The sequence below is a fragment of the Stenella coeruleoalba genome (assembly GCF_951394435.1).
Source record: "Stenella coeruleoalba genome assembly, chromosome: 1".
In the NCBI taxonomy this organism is placed as follows: domain Eukaryota; kingdom Metazoa; phylum Chordata; class Mammalia; order Artiodactyla; family Delphinidae; genus Stenella; species Stenella coeruleoalba.
The window spans coordinates 125,237,861-125,255,786 of NC_137169.1; the positions used below are offsets into that span (position 1 = coordinate 125,237,861).

Below are 17,926 nucleotides of genomic sequence, written 5' to 3' on the forward strand. Positions count from 1 at the left end.
CTGTCCCAGCCTGTTCCCCAAAGCAGCCACTCTGACCTCCAGAATGAGCTACGGTCTCCATTGACAGAGCCCCCACTGTTCCAGGTGCTTTGCACATATAGATTCGTTATATCCTGAAAGTAGGTCATATTATCCCCATTTTATGGATGTGGAAACCGAGGCTCTCTAAAGGATAAGCCAACCACCCCAATTCTCACAACTAGTACGAGAGGAACCAGGATTGGTGCCCTGGTTGGCCTAGGGCCAAAGCCCACAAGCTCTGTGTGCCACTGTGGTACCTCCTGTGGGTCCTCCAGCTGGCGGATTTTAAATCTACCCAATTCAGCAAGCAGGGACTCTGCAGGCGGAGGGGGTACAGGGAGGGACACATATCAGTAGGAGGGACCCAACGATCCCCACAGGAAGTGCCCACCACAATCCACGGTACCCCCCCCCCCCACAACGGAATCCCAAAATATCGACTGAAGGGTCTTTGCATCCAACCAACTCCCTTCACACAAGGAAGCAGAGGCGGGAGAGGGGAGATGTCTTCCAGGTAACACCACTGCTTAGTGGCAGAGCGGGACCAAAGCCCAGGTGTCTTCACCAGGGTCGGTGCCCTAGACTCGGACGACTCCTCTCTCTTTCCTTTGCAGCTGGACCGAGCTCACCCCTGCCCCTCAGCGGCCCGGACCTCCCCCGCCCCCCGCACATCCCGCCCCCATCTGCCGGGTCCAGAACCAGCACCAGGGGACCAGGCTGGGAGCTGCGGGGCGCATCCTTCACGGGCCCAGCCCGCCCCTCGCCGCCCCGGTTCCTCCTCCTGCCGGGGAGGGGGAGGAGAGGTGGGGCCGCCCTCTGCAGCAAAGATGCGACTCAGATAACATCTCCAAATTGTGGATCTGCTTTTAGCGTTATTGTTGTTACTAGCTTATTGTTTATCAAGTGCTTTCTCTATAAAACGGCAAGACTGAACAGCTTAGGCCCGCTCCGAAACCCTGGATTTTGAATACAGGGAGGAGGGAGCTCGGCGGTGGAATTCTGCGGCCGCAAGGAGGCCACATCTTCCCAGCTTCTCGTTCGCTTGCAGACGCTCCCTTTTCCTGTATGGTAGGGTTGAGAAATGCCTCCCTCTCCCTTGCGCGGAGCCTCGGCGCCCATGCGGAGGCGGGCCTTGTTGCCTTGGCGACATCCCCAGCAGCCAATAGAAGCTGGAGGGGCGGGTCCGGCCAGGTCCTGGGCTGCCAAGGCGGGGTTCGCAGGTTAGCAGGCGTGCGGTGGGGGAGGGCTGCGGGGGTCGCGGGGGTCGCGAGGGCCTTGGGGTACGGGGCCCGCGGCCTGGCTGTGGGGTTGGGGCTCCCAGAATTCGCGCCCCAGATTCTCCCTCGGCCGGAGCGGGAGGAGCTGCGGGCGGTGATGAGGGAGGGCGGAGGAACGCGAGATGGGGGTCGCTGGCCGGCCTTGTCCGGCGGACCCGAGGCCCGTGGCCCCGCCCAGGAGGCCCCGCGGCCCGGCGCGCCAGGTGGGCTGTGGAAGTCGAGGCCTGGGGGAGAGGGAAGCGCCTTCGCGGACCAGGCTTGGAAGGCCCAGGACCCCGGGCCCAGCTCCCACCCGCTTACCATGCCCGAGCAGGGCGGTTCGCTCCAGGTCCGAGGGTGCTGCGTGGCCGCCCGCCCCTTCTCCGCCTCAGTATTTCTCTTCCAGGTGGGCGGTCTTGCCGGCCCCGGAAGTCTGAGAAGCATGAAGCTCCTGTGTTTGGTGGCCGTGGTCGCAAGTCTGCTGGTGCTCCCAGCCCAAGCCAACAAGGTGCAGCTCCCATGCGCGACCACCCTGCCTGCGCCCCGGCATCCCGGGGGGGCTACTGCTCCAGCCCGGCCCCTCACTCCCCTTCGGGCCGTGCCGGTGCATGTTCTCTCGGCCCTAGGCTGCAGGCCTCCAGGAGAGGGGGCGTCTGCGGGGCACGCGTCTCGATCTGGCACGCCGGAGGTGGAATTCCGGTCAGGGTTCTGTGTTTGGGGAAGTTGTCTAAGTTCTCAGTACCTTCTTGCTTTGCTCTTGGGTGCCTACTGCCCTAGTCGGAGCTTCCAGTAGCCCAAGGAGTGGGCGTAATGTGAGGAGTGTGAAGTCTGCACAGATTGCAGGTTTCTGGGTGGAGGGGACCCACCCCCGAGCTGGGACTCGAGGTAACTTCCATTCCTTAGGGGTAATGGCCCGGAGCTGGGTTTGGGTAGGTCTCTGGAATTCGAGATTATGAAGGTCACTGAGGCTTTGAATCGGACTGAGTCTCGGTTTGTTTCCACTTCCTCCTGGGAATGCTAATTCGAATGCAAATTTTGTGTTGTTGTCTCTGACCCATTCCAGGGAGGGAGAACTTCCAGAGGGGTTGCTTGAGTGTTTCCATGGAAGCGTCCACTTTTTCTGGTTCACCCCAGCCTTCTCCTTCCCTGATCCTAACCTAGGAAGTTGGAGGTGGGGTTGGGGAAAGAGGCCAGCCGCCAAGACTTCTGGACCCGGGTACACACACAGGTGTGAGGCCCAGAGCAGAGGACTGCCACCTTGCTTGCTCCTCCCCCAAGCCCCCTACCTGGGAGCGGCAGCCCTGGGTGTGGCAGCCCTGGGTAGCCTGTGAGTATCATTCGCGCCCCCAGACAGTTTCTCGAGGACCCTGTGACGTAGCATCCTTCCTGCAGAAGTCGTTCCTGCTGAACTTGGGCATGGGGGCAGGTCAGGAGCGTTCATATGGTCACCTTGTGGAACAGGGAACTGAAAGTGCAGAGTCTTGCTAGAACTTGAACCCAGGGGCCCTGCCCTCCTGATATGTGCTTTCTCTCGCAGAGTTCTGAAGATATCCGGTGCAAATGCATCTGTCCACCATATAGAAACATCAGTGGACACATTTACAACCAGAATGTGTCACAGAAGGACTGGTAAGGCATTGCCCAGGCTGGCCCTTGAGGTTGTGGGTGTTGAGTGGGGTTCACGGACCCCTGGAGGATAAGCTTGCTCTCCCATTTCTATGGAGAACCTTACAAAGGAATGTTTTGTCCCTGGTCACACAACCGATTAGAAATAGGGTCCGCGTGTCTTTAATTCCAGCTGAGGGGTTCCTGGTCAGAGGAGTGGATTTTGATTTGCTTTTTTTTTGGTACGCGGGACTCACTGTTGTGGCCTCTCCCGTTGCGGAGCACAGGCTCCGGACGCGCAGGCTCAGCGGCCACGGCTCACGGGCCCAGCCGCTCCGCGGCATGTGGGATCTTCCCACACCGGGGCACGAACCCGTGTCCCCTGCATCGGCAGGCAGACTCTCAACCACTGCGCCACCAGGGAAGCTCTTTGATTTGCTTTGATGTGGGTGTTTGTTCATATCTGCAAAATGGTAACAGAGAAGGCGGGAGAGGTAGACATTAGAGCCACATACCGGGGGATCTTTCGCCTACTTGCGTGCGCTTGGCGAAGCTCTGTTACATGCGTCATTTGATGCCAGTGTCTAACCACCTTGTAAGGCAGTGGGATGGGTTGTGTCCCCATTTTATAGCTGCAGAGATTGAGGCCCAAAGAGAATTTACATTATACTCCTGGAGTCTTGAATTCTGGATGCCTCACTTCAAGAAAGAGAGAAGTAATCAAAAAATCATTCAGAGAAAGGACATCAGCTTGTTGAAGGCACGTTTCAACATGCTCTCCTGGAAAGAACGGTTTAAGGAATAATAGTCTGAGAAGGAGAGGACTTGGGGACACACGCAGCTGAGAGGGCAGGAGAGGGGCTGGCGTGCTCTGAGGCGCACCGTGTGGCTTGGGTGTAGGACTGGGGCCAGCGAGGAGAGCTCCAGGGAACCAGATTGAAGTGAGTTGAGGGGGCGTTTCCTGTGCAGGCCGTTTGAGGAGCAGGGGCGCCTCATCCCGGAGGGCTCTGAGCGCAGGTGCGGTGATACCTGCATCTGGTCCCCGTGGAGCGGTTACGCCACACGGGGGAGCCCAGGTCAGCGTTGCCTCTACTTGGTCAGGTGTCAGGATCACCAGGTGGGCTTTGAGAAAATACAGAGTCCCAGCACCCCGTCCGCCCTGATTTTTGGGTTCTTTTCTGTTGTTGTTTTTCCCAGCTTTATTGCGATGAATCAGACGTGGCGTTGTATAAGGTTACGTGATTTGATACATGTATCTATTGTGGAACAAGGTTAGACACCACCTCCATCGCCTCACAGGGTAACCATGCAGGTGTGGGTGGTAGAACATTTAAGATCTACTCTCTTAGCAGCTTCAAGTGTACATGATTGTTAACACGTATTGTTAACGATAGTCACCATGCCGTATGTTAGACACCACCCCCCACCCCCCGCCCAAGATCTTGATTCAGTGAGTATGGGGGTTGGGGCATGGCAGAAGCTCTTTCTTAAATAAGTGATTGTTAAATAAGTGATTGTGAAGCAGTTGGTCCAGAGCAGCATTTAGGGGTTTTGAACCTGTCCAGCTCCAAGTGTGTGATTTTTCTGAGAACCCGTCTGGTTAGATGCGGACTCTGGATCGACCCTGCCTGCCTTTCAGTCTAGCTTTGCTCCTTGTTCATTGTGAAACAAGTTACTTAATCCCCAGTGTATTCAGCTTCTTCATCTGTAAAGCGGCGGCAGTATTTTGAGTATTAAATAAGAGAGTGTGTGTGTGTGTGTGTGTGTGTGTGTGTGTGTGTGTGTGGGCTTGCGCACACTTGTGCAATGCATGTACAAGTAAGTATAGCACTTAGAACAGTTCCCAGCACATGGTGAGGCCGTATGAATGTCGGCTGATAGTATTAGTAATGTATATTGTTATGCCTTGCTAGAGGCCACGAAGAGGCCGACTTACGCCACAGCCCAAGAGGGAAGCCCCAGTTTCCTTCTGTCTTTGCCCGTCCTGATGGAGTTACAAAGCCCCAGGACCTGGAGCCCTGGGGAAGCCCCTGTGACCTCCTTGTATCTTGTGGTTACAGTTCAAATAGCGTCAGGAATAAACGACTAGATTGTCTCAGCCCGACACCAGCTACATCCCTCAGGCACCCCCACATTGTACCAGCACTGTCTCTGCACTGGGGCCAGAGTAAGGCCCCAAGCCAAGCGTGGATGCCACGGAGGATGGAGTCCTACCTGGACCTCTCAGGCTGTGGCTTATCTCCTTCCCCTGGGAAGGCAGCATTAGGGGGCTGCCTGAGGAACAGTTCCACGAAGGCTGGTGGGTGGAACCTGAGGCTGGGATATACACCCCAGGGTTCTGGGACCCAGTGACCCTGGCCTGTCAGGGAGGGGAGGCATCGCAGGCTGCCTGGAGCCCTGCAGGGGAGGGGTGGGGCCTGACCCTGTGATCCTAGACCTCAGGCCAGGGCCAGAGGAGACCAGGTGTGTCCTCAGGCCGCTTCCGCATGGTCCCTCCACTGCGAGGAGGACACCTGGGCCCTCCCCTGGTGGAGGGGTGTGAAGCCAGGGTGTCTGAGCGGCACAGGCCACGTTCCCGTGTTGCAGGCGCTCTGCCGTCTCATGCTGGGGGTCCTCGTGCCTGTGAGGGGCAGAAACCCCGACACCTTCTCCCTGATGGTGGAGCTCCCGAGGAGTGCACTAGAGAGACAGTCCCAGAGCTGGCTAGTGCGGTGTCTCTCACACTTCTAAAAATACAGGCTTCAAACAAATCTGTTTTGGAAACACATTGTGTAGAAGTCAGGACGGCCCCCGCTGAGCAGAGCGACTGTGGCCCCTCCCTCCCACCCTCCGCACAGAGGGCCCTGGGGTGCCCCAGGGAGCGCATTTTGAAGGACACTGATAAACACACACATGTCCTCACGTGTCCATGACGACACCGAGGCCCAGAGAAGTTACACACATCACCTGCAGAAGGCGGAGACTTGACCAGCTTGCCCTCCGGTAACCCTCTCCCCTACGGCGCTATCACTGATCCCCAAAAAGGGACACGTCACGGTTTCACTGATTCTCTGGGGAGAGAACACATCCCTGTGGGGAACCCACACGTCCCACTGGTGCACCAGAGTGACCTTCCAGACCCAGGGAGAAATCTGGCCCCCAGAGGCTGGTAGAGGCCCCCGGAGAGGGGAGGCCCCAGGAGTGATGCCCCAGTGCTGGGTGTGGACCTGGCCCTGTCCGGCGGCCCCTCCCCGGGCAGGGGCTGAGTTACAGCAGGGAGCCACGTGCCCAGCGCTGGAAGTGGGGTCATCAGAGGTTCAGGTCAAATCACACCCTCCACATACGGACTTTTAGGGGGAGCAGAGGCTTGTGGAGGACATGCCAGCCCACGCTGTTGGCGCCTCTGCCAGAAACCCCGCCTGAGCCTCAGGGCCCCTGGGACAGCCCGGGCCAGAGCTGGAAGGGCCTGGAGGGTCATCCGGCGCCACCCCTGCAGCTCCCAGAGGTGCAGCTCCCAGAGGTGCAGCTCCCAGAGGAGCTCGGGCCCAGGGCACCAGGCTCCTGGTGGGAGGGCCCGGCTGAGAGACAGCAGTGGGAGGGGATAGGGAAGTGGGGTTCAGAGATGTTGAAGACGGCAGTCACTGGCTTGTGGTGGATCCGTGGGTCAGAGGAGGCCTGGCGGAGGCGCTGCCTGCCACGGGGACAGACCCTGGACCCGAGGGACTGGGGTGGGGTGGGGGTGGAGTCTGTGCCGCTGGGACACTCACCCAGTGAGTCGCGGAGGGCCAGGGCCTCGAGAGGCTGTGGGTTGGGAAAGGGGTTCCGCCAGCCTGACCCCTCAGAGACCCTCCCCTCCCTGGGGAGCCCCCCGGCTGCCCCCACAGCCCTCTGTCTGTTGCAGCAACTGCCTGCACGTGGTGGAGCCCATGCCGGTGCCCGGCCACGACGTGGAGGCCTACTGCCTGCTGTGCGAGTGCAAGTACGAGGAGCGCAGCACCACCACCATCAAGGTGCCCGGCGGCCGCCCCGCCCCGCCCCCTCTTCCTGGGGGGCCTGCGTGGCCCCGCCCCGCCCTCCGTCCTGTCCTGTTTGCTTCTGCAGCGTTGCTCGGGGCTGGGGGGCTGGCTCGAGGCTGGCCTGGTCGCAACCCAGGGACCTCTTTCCCACCCCGCTTGGGGGCGCTCTCCCCTCTGACGCCATCACACTCGCGGGGGTACCTGGGAGGGGGGCTGAGACCCCTTCCCCCACGCTTCCCGTCTTCCTCTCCCTTCTCGCCTTCCGTTTGTTCAGTAGACATTTCCGGGGCTCCTGCTGTGTCCCGGGCACCGTAAGGGATGATGGAGCGGAGGTAGCCCGCCCTCCGGAGCCTGCAGTCTAGTTAAGCTTCCAGAGCTGCGGGCCTGGCAGGATGGCCATCAGACGCCCCCATTGCTTCCCCTGAACCCCATTCTCATGGGCATCAGTGAATTCAGGGGAGGTGGTGGAGTGGCCACCAACACACAGTGAGGACATGGAGAGGCCTGGTCCCTGGTCCTCTCCAGGCAGACGAGCCTCCAGCACCACCACACCCCAACCAGGGCGAGCCTGGCCGTGCTTGCGGATTTCCAACAGAAGCCTCTCCTGGTCCAGCTCTTAAGCTTATTTCTGCGTGTCTGGTGAAGGGTCTGGAAATAGCATCAGGAAAGAACCCGCAGGAATTTGGCAGCAGCCCTGAGCCTGCCCTCGGGCTTCCCTTTCAAGGTTCTTTTGAAGGGGAAGTGGTCCTCACCGCTGCCCTCCCTGCCTGGCCCATGGTGCCCATCCTGTCCCCTCTGACGTGGAGACGGTTGCCTGTCCACCCTCCCTATCATCACCCCTTCTCCTCTGAGCTTATCCACTGGCCCCACGCTTGGGGGACCAGGTCCCCAAGACCTTAGATTGGAAGGGACTTCCTGACGTGGGGACCTCATCAGATACATCTTAATTCCCCAGTTTCCCTGTAGTCCTTGCTAAGAGACCAGAGAGAACCCCCTCCAGCTTCAGCCCCCCCCACTTCCTGGGGTACAGGCAAGAGTTCTGATCCTTCACCCTGGCTGAACATGCCCCAGTCAGGGAGGCGTGTGGTCCAGCTGGACTTGGCTGTGGACTAAGCTCGGCTCCCGTCACAGCGTAGACACGGGGCTAGGGTCGCCAGCGACAGATGGCAGTTGGGGAGCAGAAGAGGCTTAGGAGTTGCGGTCACGGCAAATCTGGGTTCCAGGCACATCCACCACTTGGTATTCTTGGGACTGAGGGTGATGGCGTGGCCTGGGGGGCTCTGCATCAGGTGAGTGTCAGCCCCTGGGGGACATTTGGAGATGGACTGTGGCCCCAGTAACCGTGGTGTGTTACTGACCGTGGAGGGCAGTGTCCTGGGGAGTCCTGCCTAAGGTGCCCGGAGTACCCACACTGGGAAACATCTCATTAGCTTCCTTGACTCTGTTTTTCCTGTAAAACAAAAATGACTGCAGCTTGGGAGGCTCTCCAGGCCTGTAATTCTGCCCCAGCCTCACCTCCTGCTGTGACTGACGGTGGGGGGGGGGGGTGTCTGTGGCTGCGGCCTGTCCCCTCTGTCCCCTGAAGGTGACTCGCCCTCTTGGGACTGAAGCTCCCACCCCGTCACCCTGTGCTGCCCTCAGCAGGGCTCGGTTCTCCCCGCTCTGACGGGCGCTCCCCCTGCCCCCGTCTGGCCGGGCAGATTCCCCTCCCCGCTCTCCACTCCTGGGGGCGCCTCATCTGTCATCTTTGTGCTGCCAGAGAACTGGTGGCTCTTGTGGGGTCCCGACCACCGAGGGCACAGTCAGCAAAGGTGGGGTGGGTCGTTCTCCGCGCCCGCGGTCTCCTGGCCTGTCTGCAGGCAGCACCCGGGGCCACACTGCCCGGTGAAGACAGACTGCAAGGGAGGGGAGCGGCATCCCGCAGGGCAAGCTGGGTCCCTTCCGCTCGCAGGTCATCATCGTCATCTACCTGTCGGTGGTGGGCGCCCTCCTGCTCTACATGGCCTTCCTGATGCTGGTGGACCCTCTGATTCGAAAGCCGGACGCCTACACTGAGCGGCTGCACAACGAGGAGGAGAACGAGGTAGCGGCCCCTCCGCCCAACGCGGCGTCCCTGGGGCCTCGGCGGGCGGTCTTCCCCTCCCCCAGCGCTCCAGTGGCTCCTCTCCCGTGTGGTGTCCTGTGCGTCACCCGGACCGCAGTGTCTCCTCAGCGGGGGCAGCCTTGAGTTTTCCCTGATTGGCATCAGCAGCTTCAGTGCACGGGTCGGGGAGCCTCCTTGTCGCCCTGCATTCCTAGCAGAGGGCCAGTGAGCCCGCCAGGCAGCCCCATGTGGGTGCTCAGAGCTTGGTGTCAGGCTGACGGTGGACTTGGAGAGTGTACCCGGAGAGTCAGGGGAGCCCGGGGTGGGACACAGGAGGCGCAGGCAGCTCTGTGGGAGTGAGAGGTGGTGTGTGTCGTGCAGAGCTGTGACGGTGTCAGGGGCTCCTGGCCTGTGCCCCTCGAGCTCGCCCCCTCGGGCCTACACAGCCGCCACGTGTGCCCGAGACAGCAGTGAGGGGGGAGGGGTGCCCCAGAGGGTGGCATCTGCGGGCAGGTGGGGCTCAGGACGCTTCCTGCCCTGGGGACCAGCTGCGCGCAGGTGCGGAGAGCTCGGCCTCACCCTGGTTTACGTAAAGCCGGGGTGGAAGGACCACAGCCGGGAGGTTAACACGTGTAAGAGGGACTCTTCCTGCAGGGACACAGGTGAGCGAGGTGAAGGGGTGAGTGGTCACTAGAGCACCAGGCTTAGGCTGCAGCGCCGGCCGGCTGTCGCCCTTGAGAGCATCTCACGTAGCGGGTGGAGCTGGGAAGGGCAGGTTCCCGCCAAGAAGAGGGGCTGGGGCTCAGACCTCAGCGTGAAGCTGCCCGGCCGGCCGCATGGGGCAGGCGTGCACACGGCCAGGGAGGGAGGGGGCCTGGCCCGTCCCTGGACCCCATGGCCCCTCGGGGGTGGGTGCCCCCAGCCTCCTGCTGACACGCGCACGGCCAGTGGCGCTGGGGCTGGGAGGCGGGCATGGGGGCGCCGGCAGTTGGGTCGTCTCTCTGCCCAGGAGGAAATCTCGCGCGCCTACCTGGTTATTAACGCGCGGTAACAGTGGCTCTGCTGGGGGCAGAGCGGCGCTGGTGAGTACCCCGTGATTAGGGGATGCGTGCGGTAATTGCAGCCCTGGCTGGGGAGCGGCTGAGAGATGGGCCATGATTACACGGCTCCGCGGCCTCCCCGGAATGCGTGCCACCTGGCTGCAGAGCCCGAAGGGAGGGCAAGCCGCACGGCTCTTTATGGGCCCCGCCCTGGGCACCCCGGCTCTCCCTGTCCCTGTTTCTCTTCCTCCTGACGTACTCAGGTCCTGCAGGTGCCCGTGTAGACAGATGCACAGACCTCGGGCCCGCCCTCAGGGGGACAGCCCCCGGTCAGGGATACGGGATAGAAGGCTGTCGGGAGGGGCAGGGGAAGCTGGGGCTGACCTTTCCTGGGTGTTAGTGTGGGAAGGCTTCCTGGCAGCGGGGCTCTTCGTGGTGGGGCGGGGCCGCTTAAGTGCTGGGGCCGCTGGAGCTGAGTGGAGCGGAGACCGCGGTGGCGCCCGGGCCTGGGGCCGGCAAGGGGAGGAGGCCCTGCCTGGCTGAGCTGAATCTCTGGAAATGCTCTGAAGAGCATTTCCCTTCAGAGGGATGGGGCCCCCCCGGGGCGGGGGACTTAGCTTTCACCCCAAGCGGAAGAAAGTCAGGCTCTAGGCCTGTGCAACCCAGTGACCTTGAGAAGGCTCCCCTCCACACCCCAGGAGTCGGGGGGTCGATCGCATCCCAGCATGGGGGCCCTTTGGGTCGTCCCCCCATTCCTGTAGCCGGGAGCTCCTGCCCTGGGGCTCGAGGACAGAGAGGAAGGGGGCCTGGCCCACCGCGCTGAGGAGATGAAAGCCCCGCTCCCTCTGAAGGTGCCAGCCGGCCCGGTGGGCCCCCGGTGCGGGGCGCTGCCTTTCCTGATTCCAGCAGCATCAGGACTAATCCCCCGGCTCAGACGCCCTTTGAAAGGAGGAAGCCAGCCTTTCTGCCGGGGCAGAAACGGCAAACAGAGCTGTGCTAGATGTGTAGGTTTGGCCCCTTTTGAAGAGAGAGAAGGAAAGGGTCCTACAAGGCTGTGGGTGTCTGTGGGCCTCAGCTCTGCAGGGTCCTCCGAGACCACAGCCCACTGGGCGGGAGTGCGGGAGAGAGGGGTGTGCAGGAGTGATGGCAGCCGGGCACCCTCCCTTCCCAGGGCGGTGAGGAGCCCAAGAGGAACAGGGCCCTCGTCCCCCTGAGCCCAGAGCAGGAAGGGGGACGAGGAAGGGCAGGGCTGGCGGACGTCTCTAGAACGGCCGTCAGGACCTCGTGGCCCAGCCGTTAGCAGCGTGGCATTGGGATTGTGATCCTGGGCCGGAGTCCCAGCTCTGCACTCGCTGTCCTGGTGTTTAACCCTTTGGTTAGTTTTCCAAGTCTGAGCTCCTGTCTCAGCGTGGTTGCTGTGATGCCGTGGGGCCCTGACCTGAAGGGCCGCCCTCGCTGCAGGCAGGAAGGCTGAGGGATGGCGGGGCCAGAGGCCGGGGGCAGGGAGGCCAGGCCAGAGGGCTTGAATGTGGGGCTCGGGAGACACGGGTCCCAGTCCTGTGTGACCTTGGGCGGCAGAGCCACAGGTGAGAGTCCCGTGGCCCATGAGCCGGTCTCGTGAGCCTGGGGATAATCCAGGTGCAGCACAGAGAGCGCCCGGCGCCCAGGGCCGCTCATCCTCAGGCCCGTCCAGCCCCGGTGGCAGGCGCCTCCCTCCTGGTCGGCAGGGCTCCCCCTCCTGCCCTCGCTGCCCAGAGGCCAGCTCGGGGGGTAAGAGGGTTGGAAGTGGTAGCATCTCTCCTGTGGCAGAGCGGGTGAGGACCAGGCCCCGCTCTGAGCGTTTCTAGGACAGGCGTGGCGTCTCTAATACCCGTTAATCAGACTATTGGTGGAAGCGCAGAGCCTCTCAGCCGCAGCTTTCCCGGCTTAGGACCTGTTTGCCAAGACTTTACATGAAGGAAAAACAAGTGGTCCTGTGGAAATGCGGTGAATTCCAGCTGTTCCTTCACGCGCTGCTCTAGGCTCCCTCTGCTTTCCCTCCAGACACTCTCCCGATGGGACAGGAGAGGCGCTTTTCCGCCCCACCAGGCCTGCCCCCAGGCTCCCAGGAGGACGAGAGTGTGGGCAGGCCGGCGGGGAGAGAAGCCCCGGAGCCGGGAGAGCTCGGTCCTGGGGGGCCGACAGCCTCCCACGGGGGTCTCCAGTGCCCCCTCACCTCGACGGCCACGCAGAGGCTGGTCCTGAACCGGGAAGGGACGATCTGAAAAGTAGCGACACCGGTGACCTTTCAAGGGCAGGTCCCCCCTCCTGCCTGGGGGCTCCGGGAGTGGGTCTCACACTGACAGTTGCTGTGAATTGAGCGCCTGTGATCTGCCAGGCACCGCTGAACGCTGTGCGCCCACCGTCCCCGAGAAGACGCTCCTGCAGGCTCCATCCGTGGGTGGGAAGCAGGTTCAGAGGACAGGGCGTCAGCCAGGGTCGTGCTCCAGGTCAGAGCCCAGGTGCAGAGCCGGGTGTGATGCCAGTCATCTTCCCACCGTGAACTGCTGGGGAGGAAGGAAACTGAGCACCCCGCGGGCTCCCGCTGGACAGCAGTGTGCTGAGGACGTTACACGTGTTACTGTATGTAACCTTGCCGTACCCCGCTCCTGGGCATAAACCGTGTGTCAGGGTGTGGGGCGCCACCCACGAGGTCCTGAGTCATGACCAGCACTGGAAACTGAGATGGAGCAGGGTAGAGGGCGTCAGGGGGCGTCGTGCTGAGTGTTGTGTGTGCGCATGTGTGTGTCTGTGTGTGTGTTTAGAAAAGCCTGAGAAGACCGGGTTTACGAAGTTGAAGCTTGGGGAAGTCAAGTGGCTTGTCGGGGCCACACAGCCGCTAAGTGGCCGAGGCCGGGAGAAGGGGGCAGCTGTAGAGCCCGGGGTCCTGGCTTCGACTCTGCTGCGCCGGCACCTGCCCCTGAGGTGCTGCCGTGGTCCTCGTCCAGCCTGGCAGAGCGGGCTCCCTCGGGGTCCCGGGCCGAGGGCTCCCTGGGGGCAGCGTCCGTCTCTCACTCACCCTGGGCAGAGCTCTGGGCGGCACTGACGACCTGCCAGCCTCACCGCCCGCCGCCCCCATCCCCCGCCCCTACCTCCCCAGCCTGGCAGCTGCATGGCGACAGAAGCTGTGCCAGCTCGGGGCATTGGAAGCAGAGTTGCAGTTGCTGGGCGGCCCTGGGCTTAGAGAGGTGTGCTAATCCCTTAAGAGGTGTGTGGCACGAGATGAGAGGCAAGGGAGAGCTGGGGAGGAAATCCCCCGGGCTGTGGGCCTGGCCCTTGGCTCCAGTTCCCCCCAGAGATCAGGTTCAGGTCCTGCAGGAAATGCATGGGCTCTGGAGCTTCAGAGGCAGAAAAGTGGTAATTAGGGGGAGATGCTGCCTTTGACGACAGCGGCAGTTCTGAGGGCGGGGGAATGGGGCAGAGCGGGGAGGGCGGCCGTAGCGGCTCTGGCTCTGGAATGGGCACGAAGGGCGAGCTCCCAGCTCCACCCTGCAGACACTGTCCTTTGGGGAGTGAGCTGGGGTCCCAGGCCCGGCCCAGCAGGTCCTGGGGGTCTCCCCGCTGTCCTGGCCGTGGCCGGCAGGGCCGAGGGGTTCTGCAGTCCGCTACCAGCCTTGGGGGCACGTGGTGCCTCTCCTCGAACGACAGGGTCATCGCGTCCTCTCTGCTGACCCTCCACGCTCCTCTCGAGGGTCAGGAGTGAGTCTGGGGCGCGGCCGGGCCTGACCAGAGCCCCCGCTTCCCAGCCCCTGCCCATCCTGCAGCCGCAGGCGCCCTGTGCTGGATGGGCCCTCGGGGAGGCCTTTGGGGTCGCTCTCCTGGCACTGTTTTCCATGTCAGGCGTTTGAGACCGCCCGGCTCGCGGTGCCAAGCCTCTTCTTCTTCCCGCAACAGGACGCGCGCTCTGTGGCGGCTGCCACCTTCTCCGGGCCCCGGGCGAACACAGTCCTGGAGCGCGTGGAGGGAGCGCAGCAGCGGTGGAAGCTGCAGGTGCAGGAACAGCGGAAGACAGTCTTCGATCGGCACAAGATGCTCAGCTAGGCAGCAGTGCCGCCGGGCCACGGTCAGGGCAGGGCCGGAGGCCACACGGAGCTGGCCACTCTCCCCACTCAGTGCTGCCCTCCGGGTCTCCCCCTTAAAGCCCGGGGCGTTTTTCCTTCTCTCTCTGTTTTGACATGTGCTCAGCTGCATAATCTAGGAAGAGCACTGGGCCCATGGTCTCGGTTTGCCTGCACAGGTGGTCTTCGGCGGGGAGGGCTGGGGGCCTCGGGACTGGAGCGACCCTGTCACCTTTCTCCCTCCTCGCCACCCTCCCGGCTCCAGACCTTGGGAGCTCGGTCATCAGGAGCTGAGTGTGGGACAGGAAGGCACGGCCGGCTTCCTCCCGGCCCGACTCCTCGGCCCTGGCCCGGCCTCACTCCAGCCCTCGGGACGGCTCTGCTGGGAAGGCTGATGCCACAGCGCGGCCGTCGTCCTCAGGGCACACCTGGACGCTGTTCCGGCTTCTCTCCCCCTTCCTCTTCTCCCATCAATGCAGGGAGAACCAAGGACCCTGCTCGCTCTGCCTCCTGGCCCCCGCTCCCACTTCGGAAGCCAGGCAGTGCCCCCCCCACCTCCCGCCCCGGTCTGCAATTGCTGAGCCGTTGGTGGGACCACAGGACCCCGAGGCCGAGTGGTGGCTCTGAGCACCTGGGCTCCTATCCACAGATTGACACTTGTCCCTGAATTTCATTGTACCAGTGCATGGAGAGGAATGTCATCCTTCTGTTACCTGTAAATCAAGGAAGCCTCCTGAAATTGTCTTGTCTCACTTTGTGGATCTCAAGAGACTTCAAGGACTACGAGTGTTTCACAAGTGGACCCAGAGAGGGGACAGGAGCATTGTCCTTGAGGGGTCCGGGCAGAGAGGCAGGGCCCGCACAGTCCAGGTGGCTGTGGCGGACGGAGCCCACGGGGGGCCTGGGCGGGGTCGCTGCTCCTTTCAGGCTCCATTCCCTGCAGGGGGCAGTGGGTGAACTGGCCCTTAGGAACTACCCTGAGTTTGTGTTCCACCTTTGTGGGAGAGCCCCCTGAGACTCTGAACAGTGTCTGGTGGCAGTATCTTACAGATACAGTACGTGGCGCTCACTGAAAAGCCCGTATGTTTCCCCAAATGAAAACCAGCAGGTACTCAGGGGTGGGGGCAGCCAGGGGAAGGGTGCTGCCAGGAGAAGCTTCCAGGGGCCGCCAGGGCTGAGTCACGTCCATCCGTCCGTCCCGGAAGTGTGGCAGGGGTGCGTCCGGGACCCAGGCAGAAACGGGCTTGGCGGCCCAGCTGCGTCTGATGGAATTTCTTCCCGCAGGGTTTGTCCAAGTCAACGTGTCGAGAAGGCTCCTTGTGGAGCCCTGAGCCAGGGTCTTGGTGGGGTGGGCATTTCAGTTTGCAAAGATGTGCCCAAGTTCAGAGCCATGTACAGGTACTGAAGGGCACGGGCGGGGCTCCGGAGGAGCAGAGACTTGGGGTTGGCATTGGAAGTGAGCGAGGGACACAGTGGAGGGGCGAGGTTGACGGGTCCTGGGCCAGCGTGAGGCTTGCGGCGGGTTAGCGGGAGGTACGTGGGCCGCAGGTGGCCGCGCAGAGGACACGGTGCCGGCTGCGCCTCCGCCCTCGTTTGCCCAGCGTACGCTTGGTGCCGGGCAGGCCGCCCGCTGCTTCAGAGGCCTCGGTGGGCCGCGAGTTCTTCCACGATGGGGATGCTTTCCAACAGTGGGTAGATGGGTGTGTCGGCTTATCAATCACCAGTCCAGGACTTGGTGTCTCAGATTGCCAGGTACTCCTCTAAGCCACACTGCCCAGGGGAGACCTCGAGTGCTGTTGTTTCTCTGCGTGTTGGTTGAGTCCTGCAGGTGATCTGACCCGTCGGGTAGTCTTAAGGATCTGGTCTGTAGCAGGTAGCTGTTGTTATCTGTAAATAAGCCCAGTATGTGAAAATAAATTAACGTAAAAGGTTAGGAATGATTCTTCAGTGTCTTAAGGACTCAGCCAGTAACTAGCCTCTCGATGTGCTTTGACTTCGCACACACGCTGGTTTCGGACAACTACTCCCGGTGTGCCTCGGTGACCTCGGAGCAGGGTCCCTGCGGCCAGCGCAGCAGAGGCCAGAGGAGCTGTTCCCCGCCTCACCTGAGAAAGAAGTGCTTGTGTTGTGTTCAGAAGTCCTGTTTGTCTCCCATCAAACAGCCACACTGTTCTGCAAGGGTCTGTTCCCACCTGGGAAGAACTTGTTGGGTTTGGCCCTGGGGACCGAGCCTTGGAATTGGTCAAGCGACACGTGCGGGGAACGGGGAGCGAGGGGCCGTCCCGCTCCTGAGCTCCCCCCTCCACCCCTAACCCGGACCAGCTCTTTCATTCTCTGGCTTCCTTGCGTCATTCTTAACCCTGCGAATCCCCAACCACGGGTCTCCAGCCCAGCCTGTCCCGTTCCCAGCGCCCTCCCGCTGCCCCCGCCGCTGCATTTGGCATTGACCCTAGGCAAGCTTCCTGTGTTTCTGTCCCCTTCTCCCTAACGTGGGAAATCTTGCCTCACTGCTTGGGGAAAAGCAAGGCCGTCAGGGGTGATCTCACAATTTCCTCACCCCACCTGCAATTTTCCTTCCTATTGATCTTGACTGCTTTGACCTTGGAGGTTGCTTCCTGTTCCAGGCCAACCCACCCGTCCCTTCTCCCTGGGACCGCCATCACCTCCAAGCTCGTCCTGTTGCCCGGTGCCGTCCAGCCTATCAACACACTCAAGTCTCCCGTCCTGAAAGGGCCATCTGTGGGCTCCATGCTCAGCTCTGGCTATGGGGGTCCCTTCCCTGTCCCCACTCAGTCCCTCCCCCGAGCCCTCCACAGGTGGAGGTGCTGGTGAGTGTAACTGCTGGACCCAGAGCGCGTCCTCGGCTCGCGCCCTCCCAGCCCTTAACGCTGCGCCGACACTGGATCCTGCTCCCCAGATATGCGGCTTCCCGGGCCTCCCTGCTCAGACCGCTCAGCTCAATGTACAATTTAACGTGGCAGTTTTCTCCGAGGCTTTTCTCTCGGGTGGTTTCCTGACGTTAATTCTAGAATCTCCGACTCTAGCCCAGACCTGACCCCCAGCTCCAGATCTACCTGGCTCTCAGCCGGACCCTCCCCGCTGGGGCCCACAGAGCCTGTCAAAAGCAGCACGTCCAAAAATAAACGCATCCTTGCCTGGAAATCGGCTGCTTTTAGTTCCTTTATCTGCGTCGGTGGTGCCACCAGTCGCCAAGGTGCTCAAGCCGGAAACCAGGGGCTCGTTGGAGACTTGAGTCTCCTGGGCTGCAGGCCCCACTTCCGGTCACTCACGAAGTCCTGGCAGCTGGGGCACCTGTTTCCTCCCCTCTGCCCGACAACCACCGCCCAGTTCATTATTTCTCCTGGGGTTCTCGTGGGGAGCACCGGGGAGCTCGCATTACTCCGATCACATCACTTCACTCCTTCAAGACCCTCCAGGGCTCCCCGCGGCCTGTGGCCGGAGGGGTTATTTTGTTTGTTTTTGGCCACGCCTCACGGCTGGTGGGATCTCAGTTCACCAACCAGGGATTGAACCCGGGCCACGGCAGCGAAAGCCCAGAATCCTAACCACTGGGCCACCAGGGAGCTCCCCTAGGGCCTGAGTGCTTTACTGAGGCCATCGTCCACCAGCCCCTCTGATCATCAACCCCAGACAAATTGGCGGGAGTTACTGGTGGGGACTCTGAGACCCTTGGAGGGGCGTTGACGGCCCCCCAGACGCACGCTTACCTGGAGTGGAGGGGGCGCCAGCCATAGGTGCCCAGGAGGCTCTGCGTCCCTCCGCTCCCAAGCCCTGCCCTGGGCATGCTGAAGCAGGGGCAGAGCTTGAA

The 17,926-nt window shown here is 61.9% G+C and overlaps 1 protein-coding gene across 2 annotated transcripts; it reads left to right on the forward strand.

The window, feature by feature from the left end:
• The first annotated feature begins 1,203 nt into the window (after positions 1-1,203).
• On the forward strand, positions 1,204-17,189 carry TMEM9 (transmembrane protein 9). 2 transcript variants are annotated; one of them, XM_079921847.1, is made up of 6 exons: positions 1,204-1,241; positions 1,684-1,785; positions 2,815-2,906; positions 6,763-6,871; positions 8,829-8,960; positions 13,934-17,189. In XM_079921847.1, exons 2-6 carry the CDS (start codon positions 1,720-1,722, stop codon positions 14,078-14,080), a joined length of 546 nt encoding a protein of 181 aa, XP_079777973.1. In that variant the 5' UTR covers positions 1,204-1,241; positions 1,684-1,719; the 3' UTR covers positions 14,081-17,189. The 2 variants fall into 2 exon arrangements, with proteins under 2 accessions (XP_079777973.1, XP_079777972.1); XM_079921846.1 differs by lacking the exon at positions 1,204-1,241 and having other exon boundaries at positions 1,257-1,785.
• Positions 17,190-17,926: the final 737 nt, after the last annotated feature.